The sequence below is a fragment of the Leopardus geoffroyi genome, chromosome A2 (genome assembly GCF_018350155.1).
Source record: "Leopardus geoffroyi isolate Oge1 chromosome A2, O.geoffroyi_Oge1_pat1.0, whole genome shotgun sequence".
Classification (NCBI taxonomy): domain Eukaryota; kingdom Metazoa; phylum Chordata; class Mammalia; order Carnivora; family Felidae; genus Leopardus; species Leopardus geoffroyi.
This window is the reverse complement of record NC_059331.1, coordinates 169180010-169201624: the sequence shown is the minus strand read 5'-3', so window position 1 is coordinate 169201624 and position 21615 is coordinate 169180010. Positions and strand designations below refer to the sequence as shown.

Here is a 21615-nt window from a genome sequence, read left to right as displayed (position 1 = left end):
ATACTTAGAAGCATTTAAGAAATCCACACTGAAGCCTTTGAACACTTGCTCTTTGGATTCTGAAACACTGTTTCCTTATTCCAGGCCCGAAATTCTGAAGTCCGGTCCAACGCTGCCCTGTTGTTCATTGAAACATTTCCTATCAGGGACCCAAACTTCAATGCCATTGAAATGGATAGCGAAATCCAGAAACAGTTTGAAGAACTCTATGTACGTATTGCATGTGGCTGAGTCCCCTATGAGGTCAGCTCTGTCTGCGCCCAGTATGCATCCTGGCTTCTCCTGTCCTGCCTGTGTGCTGCCCTCAGATGGCAAGGTTTCCAGATCCTCACCTTCTTCTGAGAAACCCATTTTCTCCCTGGTGCCTTCTGTGACAGCTTGGACCCGATGGCGTTCTTTTCTTTTTTTCTTTGTCTCCTGTGGAACGTCTAATTATTTATTACTGTATATAGTTTTAAATGTTTTTTGTGTATTCTTGTCTCCCCAGCATAGAGGCAGTATGGCATGTGGTTAAAGATCCCCAGATTTGATTCCAATTCACAGTTAAGAGTTGTGTAATTTTGGGCAGGTCACTAACTTTTCTGTGTCTTTGCAAATTGGGGATGCTGATATTGCCTGCTCTAAGTGGTGGGTCATGTGCATGAACAAACCTGGTGATGTTTTAAGGCGAGTCTATAAATAATGCTTGTTGCAATGGAATTTTCACATGGCTGCTTTTTCAGATGAGACATGAGAACATTAGGATGCCACATTTATTTCCAAGGATGCTGCAGGTCTTTTTCAGGTGGCTGGAATGTGCTGGCCTCTGCTTATTTCTCTGCATTGCCTTACATTTCCAGGGCTTCCTAACACAAGCTAAAAAGTGCTTCCTGGTCAGTAGAATAAAATTTTAGAAAGTGATAGCAAAAATGTTCTGATAATGATGGTTACCCATGGCACTTTATTTTTTAACTTAATGAAAAATCTCAGGCATGCAGAAAGTCGAAACAGTAGTGTAAAGAATATGTGTAGATTTAGCTCTTTGTATGCAAATACACACACGTGCATGTGTATACACACACACACACACATACACACCCACACACACACAGGCATACACACTTACATACAGACACACGCATGCCTACAATGGACAGTTAGTAGTATTTATCCACGTATATTTGAGAATCATTCCTTTTGTGGGAATAATGGGCAAATCAAAACTAGATTTTGGTACTTTTAACCAGAAAACTATGAAAAACTTTTGCTCTTTTTAACTCTGGTGTCCAAATCTATGAACTGTTGTTTTTACCTGAAATGTGTGTGTCTGCCTTGGACGTGGTGACCAACAGGGTGCTGCCAGTCCAGCCAGCACATGTCTCCTATTGTACCTCACGGAGTACACGTGGCCCTCCTGCTCCTGAGTGGAACGTACTAGCAGGCCGCCGCGGACAGCCTGACGGGGACCTCCTGAGGCCTTGTGCTGGGCGTCAGCATACGTAGCAACTGAGAGCATGCAGTCACATTTTGTTTCGGATTCCACTTCCCCCTTCATAAGTCTGGGCTTGACCAAATTACTTAATTTCTCTCGAGTCCTATTTCTTCTTTAAAACTGGGAATAATACTCAGTAGGATTGTGATAAGTTTTCAGTGAAAAATTAAATATAAAGCATTTAGCATTACCATGACAGTGGTTATAGGTGAGATTGAAAGTGCACTTCTCTTGAGAAGTACTGAGTAGAATAAGTGCTAATGTAAAATTGTTGAAACGCATATTGTGCACTTGAAATTAATTTAACGCTGTATGTTAACTAAATGGAATTAAAATTTTAAAAACATGTAGAAAAAATAACTGGCTATTGCTCTCCATAGGAACATTAAAAATATGTAAAGTGATGTGATCACCTAATACAATATTAGGAACATATTGGTGAATCCTGTGTCTCTTATACTAGAAACTGAAGTGAATTTCTGGAGATGAGTTTAGTACTCATTTACAAGGTGAAAGGTGTGTAGAGAGCTGTTGGTCTCTTGGAGATGGAGATGCTATCAATGGCTTGGTGGCTTGGATATTCTTAGAATATTGGCTAATGAGTGGTGTAACTATATCTCTATTCCATTAAAAATCCTTTGTATTATAAATTGAAGGAGTCTTATTGTGAGGACATCACACTTGGTAGAAATACTATATGAATAAATATGTTTACAAGCTACGAAGTTTAGTGTAATTTTAGCAGTTGTGTAATATGTACATGTTAATAAGTTTAAGAAGCAGGACCTTATGAAATAAGGTGAAAATAAATTATGGTGAAAAATAAATTATGCATAGGAATGACAAATTCTTATTAGAGAAAATACCTATAAGAGATGCCAAACCTTTGTTAGACTCGAGCTAACAGACCATATGAAGACTAGAACACAGAGGGGCACCTGGGTGGCTCAGTCGGTTAAGCGTCGACTCTTGATCTCTGCTCAGGTCATGATCTCAGAGTTTGTGGGTTTGTCGGGTTGTATGCTGACAGTGCGGAGCCTGCTTGCGATTTTCTCTCCCCCTCTCTCTGCCCCTCCCATGCTCACACATTCTCTCTCCCTCTCTCAAAATAAATAAACGTTAAAAAAAAAAGAGACTGGAATGCAGAGTAATCTATATTCAGATTAATCATTGTAAATTTTGTTTTTACTTTATTAAACTATTAAAAATAAAAATTATTAAATGATAGGGGCATCTGGAACATGTGACTTTTGATTTCAGGGTTGTGAGTTCAAGCCCTATGGTGTAAAGTTTACCAAAAAATGAGATCTTTAAAAAAATTATTAAGTAATATTTTATTTGAATATTAATTATTGAAGTTAAATGTTTTTTCAGAACAATAATTAAATTCTACATCATTCCTCTAGAAAATAGTGGATTGTAGGGGCACCTGGGTGGCTCAGTCAGTTAAGTGACTGGCTCCTGGTGTCGGCTCAGGTCACAATCTCATGGTTTCGTGGGTTCAAGCTCTGCATTGGGCTCTGCGCTGGCAGCCTGGAGCCTGCTTGGGATTCTCTCTCTCCCCCCATCCCCTCTGTCTCTGTCTGTCCCTGCCCCCTCAACTTGTGCTTTCTCTGTCTCTCTCAAAATAAATAAACTTTAAATACATTAAAAAAAGATTGTAGAAAACATTGATGTTATAGTTGCTTAAGATTATGTATTAGTGGAGATAGGTTTATGTTTTTCAAGGATCAAAACTTATCAGTCTCATAAAAGTGAGATGTCAGTGTCTAAATGGAGTTTTAAAAGAATACTTTAAAAATTAAAAACAATAAGAGTTTCAGCTCTAATAGGGAAAGGCTTGTATGTAAGCACCATATCCTGTGGAGGCCGTGACTCCCTTTTGGGGGTGAAATGAACTTATGGGAAATCATCAAAGCCTATGAAATAGTTTCCGTCCGTCCTTCTTTGTTTGCAGGGCATTTTTGGGGTGGTATGTGTCTCTGAGTGTTTGAATCCCAAAGTGTTATTTTTTTCCCCCTGGCACCTAATTTATAGTTTGGCCAGGTAGAAGAATTGTATGTTCGAAGTAATTTTTTTTCCCAGGACTGCTAAAATATTGTGCATTGTTTTCTAGCATGAAGTGCTTGTGAAACTTTAAGGATTTTTTCTGTGCCTTGATTTTCCCCACCCCTGCTGGTTTACCAAGATATTCAGTCTGTTAGTCTGAATTTGCTTTTTCTCAATGCCTGTTCTTTCCTAACGCCTTTTAGGAGGCAGTGCAGTGTAATAAAGAGCAGTCAGAAAACTGTCCCTGCAACAGGCCAGATGATAATGAATTTAAGTCCGTGGGCCACGTGGTCACAGCTCTTCTACTCTGCCATTGTGGAACAGAAGCAGCCATGGACTGCACAGAAATGAGAGTGTGGTTTGTTCCAGTAAAACTGCATTTGAGGACACCAAAATTTGAATTTCATGGAATGTTCACATGTCACAAAATATTATTCTTTTGGTTTTTTCCAAGCATTTAGAAATGAAAAACCATTCTTAGGCATTGTGGGCCACACACAGATGAGCCTGGGCCAGATTTGGTCTGCAGGTCGGCTCAGAGTTCATGACCCTGTTGGACCAGGTACTGAGTAAATGAGAATGAGTTTTCATGGGGATTGATAAAGGAGATAATGCAATAAATAAGAGTAATGGTTATGTCCTGGTGTCCTCCTTGTGCCTCACCTGTTCTTTCACACTCTTGTTATGTTTGTGATTCTCGAACTTGAGTAGTGTGGAGACTTTCTTTTGGAGGTAAAACATGGAGGCCTCCTGTGAGTGTCTGTGGGTGTCGAAATGGAGTGATTTTCCTGTGGAAGGAGCATCATGAGTTATGTGCCATTGCTTTGAGTGACTTTGTCGTCACTGCGATTGATTGGAAATCCGGATCTGGGCTCTGGACTCATATGAGACTGTGTCCTTATAAGTTGATTATCCAGAATATATCTTTGAAGAATGATACTGAAAGTAATTCACAGACAACAAAATCTATAAAACTTGTGAATAGTTCTTCAGATTCCAAAAGTTCTCTTATTTCTTTATTTTGTTCTTTGTTTTTTCCCTGATGACCTGTCATCTTGACTTTTCTATCTTATTTTTCAATTTTTTTAAAAATTATTTTAGAGAGTGTGAGTTGGGGAGAGGGGCAGAGGGAAAGCAAGAGAATCCCAAGCAGGCTCCATGCTCAGTGCAGAGCCCGACGTGGGACTCAATCCCACGACCCTGCGATCATGACCTGAGCCGAAATCAAGAGTCTGATCCTCAACTGACTGAGCCATCCCGCATCCCTTGAGTAACATTTCAATGACACTTTTAACAGTTTTGTTTGAATCTGTGTCTGAATAAGACCCATGCATGTGATCGGCCAATAGATTGATAAGACCCTGTCCAGTAACCTCAGTCTCTCATTTTTGCTTGCTAGTTGTTGAAGAAGCCAAATTATTCTTTTATTTCCTGAAGCCTGGGGACATATCCCTGTGGCATAATTGTTATGTTCCTTTGCCTCCTGTATATCCTGAGTATCATTAGGTGCAGAGTTGATCAGTTACCTTTGTGGGGGTTTTTGTTTGTTGTATCAGGTGGTTTTGTTTGTAGTGTTTATTTTTGAGAGAGGAAGAGAGACAAAGCACGAGTGGGGAAGGGGCAGAGAGAGAGGGAGACACAGAACCTAAAGCAGTCTACAGGCTCTGGGCTGAGAGCAGAGAGCCCGATGCGAGGCTTGAACCCACAAACTGTGAGATCATGACCTGAGCCGAAGTTGGATGCTCAACCAACTGAGCCACCCAGGTGCCCCAGTTGTTTCAGGTTCTTAGTGGTGCTGTTGTGTACTCCATCCAGAGATGACATCTTGTTTCTTTCTGTATTCACAACGACTGATAACCATTTTGGCTAGGTCATAATCTCGCGGTTCAGGTGAGTTTGAGCCCCGCGTCGGGCTCTGTGCTGACAGCTCAGAGCCTGGAGCCTGCTTGGGATTCTGTGTCTCCCTCTCTCTCTGCCTCTTTCTTGCTCGTGCTCTGTCTCTCTCTGTCTCTCGAAAATGAATAAAAATGTTAGAAAAAAAATTTTTAACGAGTAGAATTACTTTATTCTGGTCTTTCAGCCTTTTGGAAATTCAAGAGAGTGGTTTACATAGGCTGTGTCTGTAGGATCGACTCACATCTGCATACCTCGCTGAAGGTGGGGCTGGTGTTTGAGGCTCTACTGTCACAGAGTCCTGTAGATAGGATTGGCAGCTATGGTACCCATGTGTCTGGGTTGTCTTCTTTAAATGCACAATTATAGAAATGATAAATAGTAAGAGATGTGTAAGTCTGTATATGACCAGTATTTCTAGGACTTAAAATGCCTGTTACGTTGTGCATGCTGAGAGGGCTGATGTATAAAGCAAATATTGATATAAAGGGAGCTGATCTAAGATTTTTAAGTCTTTTCTCCCCCTTCAATTTACAGAGCCTTTTAGAAGATCCTTATCCGATGGTCCGTTCTACAGGGATCCTTGGTGTTTGTAAAATAACTTCCAAATACTGGGAAATGATGCCTCCGACCATTCTTATTGATCTCCTCAAGAAAGTAACTGGGGAATTGGCATTTGACACAAGCTCAGCTGACGTGCGCTGTTCTGTCTTTAAGGTAGGATTTAAAATTACATAAGCAATATTTACTTATAGAATAATTAGAAAATACAGGGAAAGAACAATTTTTAAATAACCCATAATTCTTCCCAATTGATAAAGCACCACGGACATTTTTGTTGTACATCCAAAGTAACATTTTTAAAAACCAAATTGAAAGTGTTTTCTACAAAAAAGTCTTACTTGAAATAATACTGATTTTAGTGTATGGTCAGGGTGGGTGGTGCACATTTTTTTTTTAAAGGAGGAGCTATATATAGTACTTAATTTTTTATTATTTTTTTTTATAAAATTTTTTTTTTCAACGTTTATTTATTTTTGGGACAGAGAGAGACAGAGCATGAACGGGGGAGGGGCAGAGAGAGAGGGAGACACAGAATCGGAAACAGGCTCCAGGCTCTGAGCCATCAGCCCAGAGCCCGATGCGGGGCTCGAACTCACGGAGTGCGAGATCGTGACCTGGCTGAAGTCGGACGCTTCACCGACTGCGCCCCCCAGGCACCCCCTTAATTTTTTATTTTAATTTCTTTTAATGTTTATTCATTTTTGAGAGAGAGAGAGAGAGAGAGACAGAGTGTGAAAGAGGGAGGGGCAGAGAGAGAGGGAGACACAGAATCCGAAGCAGCTCTAGGCTCTGAGCTATCAGACACTTAACTGACTAAGCCACCCAAGTTTTTAAAATTATATTAAAACTGACTTTTTTGGTATACCATATGTACTTTTAACAAGAACCTACAAAACTGTCCTTTCTCCCATCATCCAGTTTCAGCAGTTAATCAGGACACGTTGGGTCTTGCTCATCTTTACAGTCCATTGTCTCCCACTGTTGATTAATTTGAAGCAAATCCAGGACTGCGTATCAGCTCATCTGTAAATATTTCAGTGTGATGGTGAAAACATAAGGTCTCTTTATAGTTAATCGCAATAATACTGTAATAATATCGTGTGGTGACAGATGGTAACTGCACTTGTGGCGAACACAGCCTGATGTATGGAATTGTCGAACCACTGTCTTGTACACCTGAAACTAATAGGATATCATATGTCTACTCTAATTCCAATACAAAAGAAAAGAGGTCTCCTTAAAAAATCCTTTTTCCTAATAACTGGAAGGTAAAGGTGGAGCATATCAGATCTTTAGACTGGTACCTGGTCTGAGCTTGGGCAGGTCACTGGACCACCCATCTGAGGTATGTGTGACTGTTGCCATGTGTCGTGAGTTTCCCAGATGGGGGGCTCTGGTTTCCATGCAGTATTGAGTCAAGAAATCTGAGAATTCATGGGCTATTAAAAAAATGTGAAAGGATTGTTAGGTCCCAGCTTTGGACACAGATTGACTCTGGAGCCCTCGCTCCCACCAATTGTTCTGTGTTTCTTTCAGTTCATTTATTTTATTTTGTTTTTATTTTATTTTTTTCTATGTTTGTTTATTTTTGAGAGAGAGACAGCGCGAACAGGGTAGGGGCGGAGAGAGAGAGGGAGACACAGAATCCAAAGCAGGCTCTAGGCTCTGAACTGTCAGCACACAGCCCAACGCGGGGCTCGAACCCATGAACCGTGAGATCATGACCTGAGCCAAAGTCGGACACTTAACTGACTGAACCACTCAGGCACCCCAGAAATGTGCTTTTTATATGAAATTGTTTTAGAAAAGTGTTATTATCTGTAGGTATATTTATTTATTTCACTAGTAGTTCATTAGTAAGGATGGAACTGAATATTATTTTAACTGTACTTTTTACTGTTTATGTTCTAAATTTGAACTGTTTATATTTCTCCTTTTTTGTAGTGTCTGCCAATAATTTTGGATAACAAATTAAGCCATCCGTTATTAGAACAGCTTCTGCCTGCACTAAAATACAGTCTCCATGACAATTCCGAGAAAGTGAGAGTGGCTTTTGTTGATATGCTGCTGAAAGTCAAAGCCGTGCGGGCTGCTAAGGTAGGACAGGCAGGATTTTATCATTGAGGGTGTGACATAAATAAGTACTTTGCTTTCATCAGCAGAAAGACAAAGCGATTTTAATTCTGAGAGTTTCAGTAATCACATTTAAACTACTCGATATCTGATATGTTCTACCAATTTGTGTCATAAAATTTTATTTGTTTTGTGATTTTCACTGAAGTTTCTAGAAATATCATTAATGTGTGTTTTCTTTTTGAAAGGCATTAGTGTAAGCAGCTGCTACTTTATTTATTTATTTTTTTTAAATTTTTTTTTTTTTTTTTCAACGTTTATTTATTTTTGGGACAGAGAGAGACAGAGCATGAACGGGGGAGGGGCAGAGAGAGAGGGAGACACAGAATCGGAAACAGGCTACAGGCTCTGAGCCATCAGCCCAGAGCCCGACGCGGGGCTCGAACTCACGGACTGCGAGATCGTGACCTGGCTGAAGTCGGACGCTTAACCGACTGCGCCACCCAGGCGCCCCAGCAGCTGCTACTTTAAATGATATTTTTATCATATACGTGAAAGCTTTTGTTCAAATACTGAAATACTTGCCACATAGTAACTACTTATTTTTTTTTTTATTTTTTTTTTTTAACGTTTATTTATTTTTGAGACAGAGAGAGAGCATGAGTGGGGGAGGGTCAGAGAGAGAGAGAGGGAGACACAGAATCTGAAACAGGCTCCAGGCTCTGCACTGTCAGCACAGAGCCCGACGCGGGGCTCGAACTCACGGACCGTGAGATCGTGACCTGAGCCGAAGTCGGACGCTTAACTGACTGAGCCACCCAGGCGCCCCCATAGTAACTACTTAAATATTCCTGGGAAAATGATGAATGTGAGGCTTCCCCCCTTCACATTTTATAGGAAGAAGCAAAGAAGTGAGCATTGTCATGATGCATGTTGTGACGTTGTGTGAACTTTGAAGGGAGGTTGTTTTCCTTTAGCTTGAGTCCTACTCAGTTTTTGGCTAAAAATTTCAGTTAGAAGCTTTTTAACTTCCTTTGGTAACACTGTGGCTTTTCTTCTCCATGTAATACTTGTCTGAAATTTACTTTAAAGTGCTGTTGTCACAGCACAGAATTTGGGAACAACGTGACCACACAGACGTGTGGTGCGCTCATGCGATGGGAGAGTGTCCTGTGGCCATGACAAGGGATGAGCTCACATGGAAATACCACTGAGACACGAGGAAAAGCAAGTGTAGATGTGTGTGTAGTGTGCCGCCAGCTGTATAAAATGGGAAACATACATATGTATTTGTTCAGACAGGAAAATCTTCCTAGAAGAAAATAAGGAATTAATAATGGTTGCTTGAGGTGCGGGGGATTGGATGTCCAGGGATGGGGCACTGGAGAGGCGAGGATACTTACGGCTTTATGTTTTGTGAATTTGAATTCTGAATTTCTGTTGTTCAAAAAAAAAAAGGCACCAAAAACCAAAGACTGTTTTACATGACCCCCATAGCACGACCCCCCCATGTCCTACCCAGTCGCCCATCTGTGTGTGCTGTTTCTGACTCTGCTCTGGCCCTTTCATCTGTTTGCACATCCGTGGGCCCTGGGACGTACTGCTGTACTGCTAACGGTTCCCATGACGTCTTAGACCGTGTCCTCCAGCTTTGTTCTTCTTTCAGAGATTTTTGGCTGGTTTAGGTCCTTTGCATTTCCATATGTATTTAAGAGTCAGCATGTCTGTTTCAGCAAAAATGCTGGCTGCAGTTTTTACCCTGTTTGTTATAACAGCTTAATAAAACTGAGTAGTTCTGAATCTTTAACGTTTGGCCTAGTGTTGTTGGCCTAGTGTTGTTTGAAGTGTTGTTTGGCCTAGTGTTGTTTGAAGTGCAGACTTGTTTGCAGAGGAGTGTTGAGGTAGTGACTGGTGAGGAAATGGAGAGAATAGCTGGAATTTCTTTATTCCTGGGTCTACCCAAGAGAATATCGTAGAGACCAAGTAAGATGAAGACAAATGTTCTTTGACCGGGGAGTTTGAATTTTTAGGAGAGTGGGAAGAGCAGAGAAAGAAAGCATAATGTTTTATTGAGATGCCTCTTCCATCTTGATCCTCAGCTCTGCAAAAGCCAGGCAGGGAGTGCCACAGCTGTGAGGTCTCTGGAAGGGTTTGTGGGGTGTCCATGCTAGGACTCCTGGAAGATCAAGGCCACCAGTCGGTAAGCGTGTGGAGAGGCAGCTAACAGGAAGCGGAAGTGGCTGATCGTCCACCATGTCAGGATGACTGGGGTCTGTTCTACACTGTCAGACACTGGTCATGCCTGGTGTTAGTAATGGACACAATTAGCATTTTAGAAGTGAAAGACCAGTTACGGATTTGCTTGCTTCCGTGTCTGTTGCAGATATCGGCCTGCTGGTGATATGTTTGCATAAAATAAAACCTCAGGTAATCGAAACAGAATGAATCAGAATCCTAGGCTAATCAGAATTGTTCTGCATTTTATTTTTTTTTTTTTATGTTTATTTTTTATTTATTTTGAGAAAGAGAGACAGAGCACGAGCAGGGGAGGGGCAGAGAGAGAGGATCCGAAGCAGGCTCCATGCTTAGCACAGAGCCTGAGCTGAAATCAAGAGCCAGACACTTAACCAGCTGAGCCATCCAGGTGCCCCTGCTCTGCATTTTATTTGAGAAAAGTGAATCAGAGAAAAACAAGCTAATATGGGGAGTTTCTGGAAAGGCAGACTTGCAGGAAATGTTAGTTTTAAGAGTCACACCTGGAACCTTGACATTTGGTAAAAGTGCTGATGGCTAGTTCCCATTCAAGATGGTCTAGTCTCCATGACGGCCCAGGAGTCAACTTTTTAATGTGAATGGGGACAGTCATGAAAGACCTCTCAGGTACTGGCTCTGTGGCTGGGCTGTTGTGCTGGGCTCTGGGATGTTTCTTGGTTGTATTCCTTGTAGCCGGGTTGGAGCTCTGAGGTTTTGAGTCTTGAAGAGCCCCTGCTTACCTGAGTTCTCAAGGTGAGGACTTCCTCTTTCCTCTTGGGTTTCCCCTCTTGGGAACTCTGTTGCTGTGCACGTTCTGAAGTTGACATTTACTAATGGCAGAATTATCTTGACCCGCAAGTTCTCACGTGGGGAAAGTGTGATGCTCCTGCTGAGGGTACTGTTGCCCAGAGGAAGTCAGCAATCTGGAGGTATCCGCTCTGTCCCTTGGCCTATCTGCTTCCATTCTGCATCAGTGTATGGCCTGCACGCCACTCTCGCCTGCCTTCCTGTGATGTTGCAGGCGGCTTAGTAGAGCAGGTGAACTGTCAGTCCATTCATTGGTTATTTTAGTCTTGGGTTGAATCTACTTTTGCATGGTTGTGAAATTGCGCCGGATAGTTACGTGCACTTGAATGTTTTGGGAAGTGTTTTTTGCTGATGTCGTTGTTACCCACAGATGTGCTGTTCAGGGCTGCACCTCAGTACATTCGCACTCAAAACCAGTGATCCATCTGGACTGACACTCAGGCAGGAAGGGAGCAGGGGAGGTGGTCAAAGCTGTCAGATCCTTGGACTCATTGCCACCTTCTTCTCTTGAACCTCGAAAGCACTGCCTTTCACTTTTGAGTTAAGAGTCTCCAGTCACTCTCTGAGTCAGTGCTGGAGTTAGTTGGCAGTGGGCTCTCTTCTGTGAAGATGCCTGCCCCTGGCAGGACAAGGGCTGAGAACACTGTCCCCTCTGTGTGGCTTACTGCTGGCAGCACGGGGGTGCTATTTGCTTCCCCCGGTACCAGCGTGAGTAGAAGTGTTTGGTGTGGGACTTGGGCTTAGTTATTGTCTTTATTCCAAAACCTTTTTCAGAAGTACCATGAGGTGTCTGAGCAGAAGTGTCCTCGGACATTTCTGGGAGAAGTGATCAGTAGCGTCAGATGCTCAGAGGTTTCCTGTAAGGGGAGGCGTGAATATGTTCATCTGGATTTTCAATAGGAGGTCATTATGATCTTGGCAAGAACAAGTTCAGTGAGGGTAGAAGCCATGTTTCTATGGGTTGAGGTGTAGTGGGTAGGTAGAGGCGGGTTCCGGGGTGGGAGGTAAAGTGAGCTGCAAGAAGACAGGAAACTCAAGCAGAGTTTCATGGGGAGGCTTTTTGTTTTAGGGTTTGGAATGAGTTGAAAAATACTTAAATGCTGATGAGAAAGATCTAGCTGAAAATACTGGAAAGAGGGACTGGCTGTTGGAGGCAGGTCTTCGAGGAGCACCCCCACTAGACAGGTGAGGAGACCACCAGATGCCAGCTGAGAAGTGACTGGGACAGGATTTGAACATTTCACCATGAGAATCTATTTGCTCTCTACTACGGTTTTTCTCTTGTCTGGAGTGTCTTGCTTACAAGTTTGGCCCTTTTCTGTAGGCGGTGGACAACTTTGAGGCTTTTGACTGGAGGGCTACGGGACAGTTGTGGCTGTGCAGCAGCTGTAAGGTGGGCTGGAGGAGGCCGGTGGTCATCTAGGCCAGCTGGCACTGCAGAGGGAGGCAGGGATGCGCCAGAGGGTGCTGCCCCCTGTGGGCAGTGGACCAGGTACCGCTGGGGTTCAGGGGTGATGCCTCTGTTCTCCACGGTATGGAATGGGGTGTCCACTTCGGCTTTCTGTGTCAAGACTGTTGTAAATTTTTCTATACACTTTTCACATCAATGGGCTAAAAGTTATGGTGTTTTAGGAAATTTTTAAATTATTAGACTGATAGTCATAGCTATCATTTGAGAGTTTATACTGAGCATGATACTGATTAGTTATGATTAACCCTCTCAGCAGTGTTCTAGTTGGCACCTTGTATGTCAGTGCTTCTTTTTATATTTTTTTAAGTATTTATTTTGAGAGAGGGGGAGAGAGTGAGCGGGGGCCGGGGGGGTGGGGAGGAGGAGTAGAGAGGGAGAGACAGAATCCCAAGCAGGCTCCATGTGGGGCTCAAACTCACAAACCGTGAGATCATGACCTGAGTGGAAATCAAGAGCTGGGACACTCAACTGACTAAGCCACCCAGGTGCCCTTGTCAGTGCTTTTTTTTTTTTTTTTTTTTTTAATGTTTGTTTATTTTTGAGAGAGTGCTAGTGGGGGAAGGGTGGGGGGACAGAAGATCCAAAGCAGACTCTGTGCTGACAGCAGAGAGCTTGATGCGGAGCTCAAACTAACCTAAACCGAAATCAAGAGTCAGATGCTTAACCGTCTGAGCTGCCCAGGTGTTCCTGTCAGTGCTTTTTAAACTATTGGTTTATTCTAATTTCTGTACAGAAGAGTCACAGATTCTGGTGTAGTCATTTGAAATGAGTTTTTTTGGAATAGAAAAATTAGTTCCTTTTAGATTTTGCTCAGGAAATTTTGCTTAAAGTATTTTCAAGATTATAGGGACAATTGACTATTTTCCTTCTGTGTATGCTTTATATATAGTTTTGGAAAATATGCCCCATGGAGCATATTTTGGTTCGTCTGGAATCAGATTCCCGGCCTGTGTCTCGACGCCTGGTGAACCTCATCTTCAACTCTTTCCTGCCTGTGAACCAGCCCGAGGAGGTATGGTGTGAGCGCTGCGTCACACTGGTCCAGATGAACCACGCAGCTGCCAGGAAGTTCTATCAGCACGCCCACGAGCACACGGCCTGCACTAATATAGGTGCTGGACATTCACTTCTCAGTACTTGTTATATTGTCTGCCTGAAGCATAGTTAATGTTACTTGTCTTCAGTGTTGGTCATTTTAACGAGCTTCACGCTTGAATGCATTTCTTAATGATTTCCCTTACAATAATACTTTTAATTGTTTGGGATTATAATTTTACTATTAGAAAGATGGTTTTGTTGAAGAAACACAAATTAATTATTGATTATCTTAAACATTTTAGCAAAGCTGATTCATGTGATTCGCCATTGCTTGAATGCCTGCATCCGGAGGGCAGCACAAGAGGGCCACGAGGGCCACGAGGAGAGGGAGAAGGAGAACGTGAGTGCAGTCAGCTTGCCCTGGCCCAGCCACAGCTGCGGCCGAGTTATCTCGGTGAAGACTAGGCCCCGGCACCCATGCTCAGAGAGAGGCAGAACACTGGATCAAAGCTGGCATTCCTATGGAGTGTCATGTTAACAATATTTTATTTTCCATTTATTCCTTTACTATTGATAGTTCAACTAATTATTTTGGAAGGTCATAATGAATGTTTTTGAAAGAATTGCTCTGTATCCTTTGTAGTTTGTTGTGGGATTTGGGTAGTATTTAATACACAGGGAAGTTTATTACTGGTAACACCCTATCCCACATTTTCTTTGCCTTAAGGTTCTCTGTATATTTTAATTCAATGTAGGTGTAGCATACACCTGGATTGGATTCCGGATGTTACCATATTTTATAATTAATGGGTAGTAGTGTTCTTAAGGGTTTACTGCTAGCCATTGCTGTAACAGTCTACTAGAAACATCTTGGGGTTGAATTTCTAGGAATAATCTTTATCTAGAATTGTCTTTTAAGCAGTAATTAATCAAAGGGACTAGTTAGCTGCTATTTACTCAGAATCCAGAGTGACCCGATAAAAGAAATTTAAGACTTAGACATGCATTACTTATAAGCAGTATCTTAAGCTTATAAACAACTTTCATGCTTAGGTACATCTAAAGTAAAATTTGGGGGTAGTTTTATAGTACCCACATAGCTGAGAAACTGGTCTTTAAAAAAAGTCACAGGCACCTGGGTGGCTCAGTCAGCTGTCCAACTTCGGCTCAGGTCATGCATGATCTCAGGGTTCATGGGTTTGAGCCCCATGTGGGCCTTTGTGCTGGCAGCATGGAGCCTGCTTCAGATCCTATCTCCCTCCCTCTCTCTGCCCCTCCCTGGCTTCCCCGCTCATGTTCTCTCTCTCTCTCAAAAATAATAAACTTTAAAAAATAATAAAATAAAATAAATAAAAGTCCCAAAAGGGGCCTCTGCCTGGCTCAGTTAGGCGAGCATGTGACTCTTGATCTCAGGTTGTGAGTTCTTTTTTTTTTTTCCTTCTTCTTCTTTTAGCATTTATTTATTTTTGAGAGACAGAGAGAGAGAGAGAGAGAGACAGAGTGTGAGCAGGGGAGGGGCAGAGAGAGAGAGGGAGACACAGAATCCGAAACAGGTTCCAGGCTCTGAGCTGTCAGTTCAGAGCCTGATGCGGGGCTCAAACTCACAAACTGTGAGATCATGACTTGAGTTGAAGTCCGACACTTTAACCCACTGAGCCACCCAGGCGCCCCTAAGGGTTGTGAGTTCTAAGCCCCACATTGAATGTGGAGCATACTTAAAAACAGGAAGTCATAAAAGACAATCTGCCCTTTTGCTGAAACATGGTACTGCATATAGGCCACGAGGAGAGGTCCGTGCATTGGTCTGACCCTGCCACACTCCCATCCTGTGTCTCACCACCTCTGACACAGGCCTTTTTCTAGGAGAGGCTGACAGGTTTGCTTGGGGCTATAGCTGCAGCCTGGCCTGTTGGCCGGCCTGATGACTCCTGGATGCTCCCTGGGGCCTCCTGAGCCCATGCAGCTGGAGGCCCACCGCTCCAGCAGCCCAGTCCCTGCTTAAACAAGTCGTCCTCAGTCCCAGTCAGGGAGGCAGATGTGGAATAAAGGAGAAAAGAGCAGAAAAGAGTGGGACTGGCTTTTATCCTGGCAGTGGGCCCTGACTAGCAGTTCCAGCCACTCACAGGCCTTCATGGCCTGGATTTGGGAAGCCTTCAGCCCAGGGCATTGGAGTTGGTTCTGCTTTTATGTTCGGTGGAATTTGAGTTCCTGTCTTCAGAGCTTTTCCCTCAATATACAGACTGGGCAGAACTTTTCAGGAAAGTGATCCCATGGCTGCTCATGCATCTTCAGAACCCTCAGCTGGAGATGCCAGCATGGTGGCCTCACTCCACTTTTGCAGGGCACGTGGGTTCACAGGATGGGAAGTGGACACAGTGATGCACAGGGAGCTGAGTGTCCTGGCTATGGAGCAAGCACAGCCTCTCTGTGGGCCACACTCGCAAACTCACTCTGATGGTGGAAATGGTTTTGCGGAAGAGGAAAAACATGTTTGTGATGTATTAGTTGAGAGACTGTTCCATTTTTTTTTTTTTTTTTTTTTACATTTTATTTATTTATTTATTTATATTTTTGAATGAGAGAGAGACAGAGCACGAGTTGGGGGAGAGGCAGAGGGAGAGGGAGACACAGAATCCAAAGCAGGCTCCAGGCTCTGAGCTGTCAGCACAGAGCCCGACGTGGGACTTGAACTCATGGACTGTGAGATCATGACGTGAGCTGAAGTAGGACGCTTAATCGACTGAGCCACCCAGGTGCCCTGAGACTATTAAGTTTTTTAAATATTGAAGGAACCCCATACCTCTGTTATTAGAAACCTAGGTATAACTGAGAAAGCTTGCATTTTACAACATTTTGGGTCAGTTTCTATATTAGTAGAAAACAGAAGAGTTTAGAAATATGTAGGACTGTTATAGTTTGTGCTAGACAAGAAGCACACTTTGTCATGTGGATATTCTCATTCTAAGAATATCTAGGTAGCTAAAAGCAAAATTTTTGAAGTCATTCTTTTACTCATTGCTAACTACTAACAATCAAAGATGTTCCCTGCTAAAATAAAAAATTGGCTTCCTATTTAATGAAATCTTACTTAGGAACTTAGCACGTTTTTGTGAAAAAGCAGTGGTGGCTTTTTCTTGAGACTTTAATGATAAGGCTGCTATGCTAAACATTGGAATGGTAAAAAGTAAAGTTAAATACAGAATGGAATTTTGTCAATCTGTTATTTGTATCATTCATTCAGTAGTTTCTAAGCCTTTAGTAGTTTGATTGCTTTTCAAATTTGGCCATAGCTCATTCGGAGTGTTAAGTGTGTAATGAAAAATCTAGATTTATGTAGAAGCCACTTTTGTTTTTTCTGTGTACCCTCAAGTTTCTTTTCTTTTTTAAAGTTTATTTATTTATTTAAGTAATCTCTACACCCAACATGGGGCTTGACCTCATGACCCTGAGATTAAGAGTTGCATGCTCTTTTGACTGAGCCAGCCAGGCTCCCCAAGTTTTGTTTTCTTTTAAACTATCTTTTCCCATTGCATTTGAGTAGATAGCATAATACCAGGACCTGAAATGAATCCTCTTTTGTAGACCCTTTTCTGGAAATTGTCTGTAGTGGTTGTTGGCAAGTTATCAGACTGTGTTTGGTACAGTCCCATTCTAGGGCTGGCTAGCAGACCCCGTCAGTGTGTGTCCGAGCTGGTTGTGGCAGTGTGGGGCCTGTGTTCCGTACAGAAGAAGACGTACCCAGAGTGCATTTGTGGTTTCAGTGGAGCACTCAGAGGAACACAGCGGTGATTATTGCTTACAGCCAGCATAAGCTCAGAAGATGTGAAAGGTGTGTGAGGAAGCCCACGATCGAGTGGGAGTTGGTCATCATCAGCCCTTACACCAGAATTCGGGAGCTGGACCTGCCAGGGCCACAGAGTGGAGTGCCTGGCAGACAGCCTGGGGTGATCTGATGGGGCTGAGTTTGTAGTGGAGTCTCAGTCGCAATCACATCTAAGTAAGTCACATTTTACAGTTCTTCCCTCCTCCCCCAGTCTGTTCACATCAAAGTTCATGGCGAGAAGTAACATCTTGCGACTTAGAAGATATAGTAAAAAAAGAAGATACAGTAAAAGAAAAATATGTTCTGTACTCACGTATTATGTCCTTAAAGATAACAGTTTACATTTTTATTTTTAGAGGATTTTTTTTAATGTTTATTTTTGAGAGAGCGAGAGAGAGAGAGAGCATAAGCTGGGGAGGAGCAGAGAGAGAGGGAGACAGAGGATCTGAAGCAGGCTCCACACTGTCAGCATAGAGCCCAACTTGGAGCTCGAACCCCTGAACCGTGAGAACATGACCTGAGCTGAGGCTGGACGCTTGACTGACTAAGCCCCCCAGGCGCCCCAAGGATTTTTAATTCATATAAACTGTTTATTGAAAGGATATAGTGTTAATTTAGCATTTACTTCTTGAATGGGTTTTTAAAGACCTTCACCTCTAGTAGAGATTTTCAAATAGAAGACAAAGTCCTTTTTAGGAAATGAAAATAGACTTGGTATACTTCACGTTCTGCTTTAGGTCTGGAATTCTGGCATGTACTTTTAACTATAAAGCTGTTATCATAATGGTTGTTATGATTTGATTCTGTCACAATCAATTTATTTGTATCTCAGGTTCTGGACAAAACACTGTCTGTAAGTGATGTTGCATCCATGGCTGGTTTATTAGAAATCGTTGTAATTCTCTGGAAAAGTATTCATAGAAGTATGGAAAATAACAAAGAAGCCAGAGTTTACACCATTAACAAGTTTGCCTCTGTGCTCCCTGAGTACCTGAAAGTCTTTAAGGTAAGGCTGCTCACACAGCGGGCAGGCGTGTTAAGGTTACATTTGTGCAGAATTAGCAGAAGTGCCCGGCACACTTACCTGTCTGGACCTAGTTTGTCATCTGTAAGTGAGGAATACTGACCCAGCTCTTACCTGGCAGGATAGGTGGCCTCTTGGCCTTTCTCGAGGGTGGAGGCCATATGTCTTTCAGCCTCATTTCCCCAGCACGGAGGGAAATGTGGGTGTAAGTGCTCAGCCTTTGTGTCTTCAATGATCTGTAACACTATTTGGGAATCTAGTGTGATTAGCAGGGATTGAGAAAGAGGAGTCTGCTAACATGATGCCATAGCCACAGAGTTTTGTGGGCACTTGTAGGCATTTGATGGCACACTGTAAGCAGATGGGTTTCTGAAGTGTTTGAGTTGTGTCTGCAAATAGAATCACATACATAACTTCTATTTTGATGAAGGAAACTCTTTTTATTTCTTGACTCTTCTTTTTTTAAAAAATATTTTTTTAACACTTATTCATTTTTGAGAGACAGAGAGAGAGTATGAGTGGGGAAGGGCAGAGAGAGGGAGACACAGAACCTGAAGCAGGCTCCAGGCTCTGAGCTGTCAGCACAGAGCCCGACACAGGGCTCGAACCCACAAACTGTGAGATCGTGACCAGAGCCTAAGTTGGACGCTTAACCAGCTGTGACTTTTTACTTCTGAGGGAAGTTTATTATTTCCAAAACAAAAATAAGATTGTGCTAGAAATACATATTTACTCCCAGTTATAAAGAAAGCATGGTTTAAATATAGAAAGACCGTAGGTTTTATGAAACATCCTTCTCTTGCTAAATTTTACTTCTGGGCTCTTCCAAAACTGCTTATGTGACCTTGACCTCTTAGCTTTTCTGAGCTGCACTTCTGTGATTGTCAAGTGTCTGAGCTTCATTGTGCCCCTGAAATGCAACTGTGACCTGTCAGGAAGGTAAATAATCTAAATTGCCAAAGTTATTAGTACATTTAAAAGCCCAAATAATTACACTGGGCCATGAAAACAGCATTATCTCTGAATTCTCAGCAGATAACACAGAGGCCCATAGGGTACAGGACGAGGTGACAAATGAGCACTGCGTCCTGCAGGTGTATAGGGACCTAAGGAAGGCAGCTAATTAATTCAGTTCCAGATGATTCAGGCAAGAGAGCTTCTCTGCCCTCAGTTGCTCAGAGAACCTTGTGGGCATCCTTGTAAGTGAAAAAACAATCTATTACTCAGAGTAGAATTAGCGGTAATTATCAGTCTACTTTTATAATATTAAGAAAATATTTTCTTCATTGGGAGTTGGGAGTAAGGGTGGGTTCACTCCAACTGAATGCAGATTATTTGCAGATCAAATTTTGATGTTGCCCTTGTTACCGTTTCATGTATATTTTCAGGAAAATTGTTATTTTTTTTTTTCTGTTAGGATCCATCATCTCTTATTCTCCCAGCCAACCAAGAGTCTTTTTTATTAAGTGTTCTTGATTGGGCCTGGTCCACTTTTTGTTATGGTGTCATCACAGTAATACTGGTGTAGTTAGAGCTTATTAAGTGTCACCATGTACTGGGTGCTGTTGTTGGCTCTGCCCTGTGTGCCCTACCCGGTCCTCCCAACAGCCCTTTCTTTCCCCTTTGGCAGAGGAGGAAACAGACCTCAGAGGCTGCCTCCTTCTCTGTGCTGTTCCAGCTGATAAAACTGTGGAGTCTGATTGCACCTAGATTTGGCTTGGTAACTCTAAAGCCTGTACATTTTCCATTAAACTGTTCTGTCTTCCCAAATATTTTCTGATTATTTTATGGAAAAATTATTTTCTGACTAGTTTCATTCTCTTGACATTTATTTTTAGGATTCTGAGTGTACAGAGTTAATTTTTTTTTCTTTTTCAACAGTATTGTGTTTAAAAATAGAAGTATGTGCCTTGATAGCAAAGAATTGGTCTATTCTGGTTACCAGTGTATCCCTGGGATCTAGGTTGGCAACTCGTACGCAGTAGGTGCTTAATCAATATTTGCACAAATTAATACATCACACAAAGTGGTAAAATGTCACGTAAAACTTTGAAGCTGCTTATCAGACATGAGGCTGAGCAGTAGGTCTAAGTGTCCCCGTGAGCACTGAGAGGAATGCTATGGTTCCTACTGAGCAGTCTGCAGACCCTTTACTAGGAAGTTGTACAGAGAGCCTTTCACAACGTCATCATGTTTAAATACCCTTTTTTCCCCTTTGTATGCTTTTAGGATGATCGCTGCAAGATTCCTTTATTTATGCTCATGTCCTTTATGCCAGCCTCTGCTGTGCCTGCCTTCAGGTACCCTCTCTTGGGACGGTGGTGGGGCGGGAACCCTGCCAGTGTTGTGCTCTATTATTCATGTGAGGTTCAGCAGACGGCTCCACTTCAGCTTCAAGCTCACAGCGGTGGCGGGAGAGCCGCAGGATGCAGTTTCCACTGGGCTCTGCAGTCGCTGAGGGATCAGAGCCCACGTGGAGCATAAGCTGTGGGCTCCACCATGTGGGGGGTCTGTTTGTCAAGCCTGCATGAGGGGCTCTGGAGCTGCGAGGCGTGCACGTCTGCATGTGGCTGCCTGGGCGAGGTGTGCCGAGGGCGCGGAGTGCACATGGGCTAGGGGCCTGGTGTGGATGGAGGGGCGTGAGGAGCTGGTAGTTTCCTGTCAGCTGTGCCGGAGGACAGCCCTGTGGAGGTGGTGGATCGGATAAGATAGGTTATTGAGATTAATTATGCCTGTTTTTCTTTACTTTTTTAAAGGCGGCTGTCAGAAAATTTGAAATGACCTAAGTGCTTGCTTTTGTGGCTCGTGCTGCATTTTCACTGGATAGCGTTGTTCTAGAGTGTCGGTTATTATCTCAGCAAAAATGACTCATGTTAATTCATATTTGTGAAAAAATGGATGTTCTGATGCTAAACAAAAATTCTTTCCCAAGCACTAGGAATCTTTGCTCTAGGGTCTGAAAGAGCTGACAGAAAAGAAGGTCTGGGGGTCTCATGGCCCTGGCACGTCCTTGATAACTTAACACTTGTATCGGACAGCCTTGGCCTCCGTGTTCCTAAAGCTGTGTTCACATTCAGCCTTTTATGTTGGGACCGAACCCGAGTAGTAACTGTGGGAAAGCTGTATTTATTCCTGCAGCGGAGAAGGTC

The 21615-nt window shown here is 42.8% G+C and overlaps 1 protein-coding gene across 12 annotated transcripts in view; it reads left to right on the top strand.

Moving 5' to 3' along the window:
- Positions 1 to 21615, top strand: part of NCAPG2 (non-SMC condensin II complex subunit G2) — a 66547-nt gene that overhangs the window by 24893 nt on the left and 20039 nt on the right. For all 12 annotated transcript variants that reach the window (XM_045496343.1, XM_045496351.1, XM_045496350.1 and 9 more), the window contains 7 exons: positions 85 to 210; positions 5951 to 6130; positions 7922 to 8074; positions 13471 to 13693; positions 13922 to 14019; positions 18275 to 18448; positions 20696 to 20766. In XM_045496343.1, the coding sequence (XP_045352299.1) occupies positions 85 to 210; positions 5951 to 6130; positions 7922 to 8074; positions 13471 to 13693; positions 13922 to 14019; positions 18275 to 18448; positions 20696 to 20766 (1025 nt within the window). The remainder of the gene's footprint in view (positions 1 to 84; positions 211 to 5950; positions 6131 to 7921; positions 8075 to 13470; positions 13694 to 13921; positions 14020 to 18274; positions 18449 to 20695; positions 20767 to 21615) is intronic.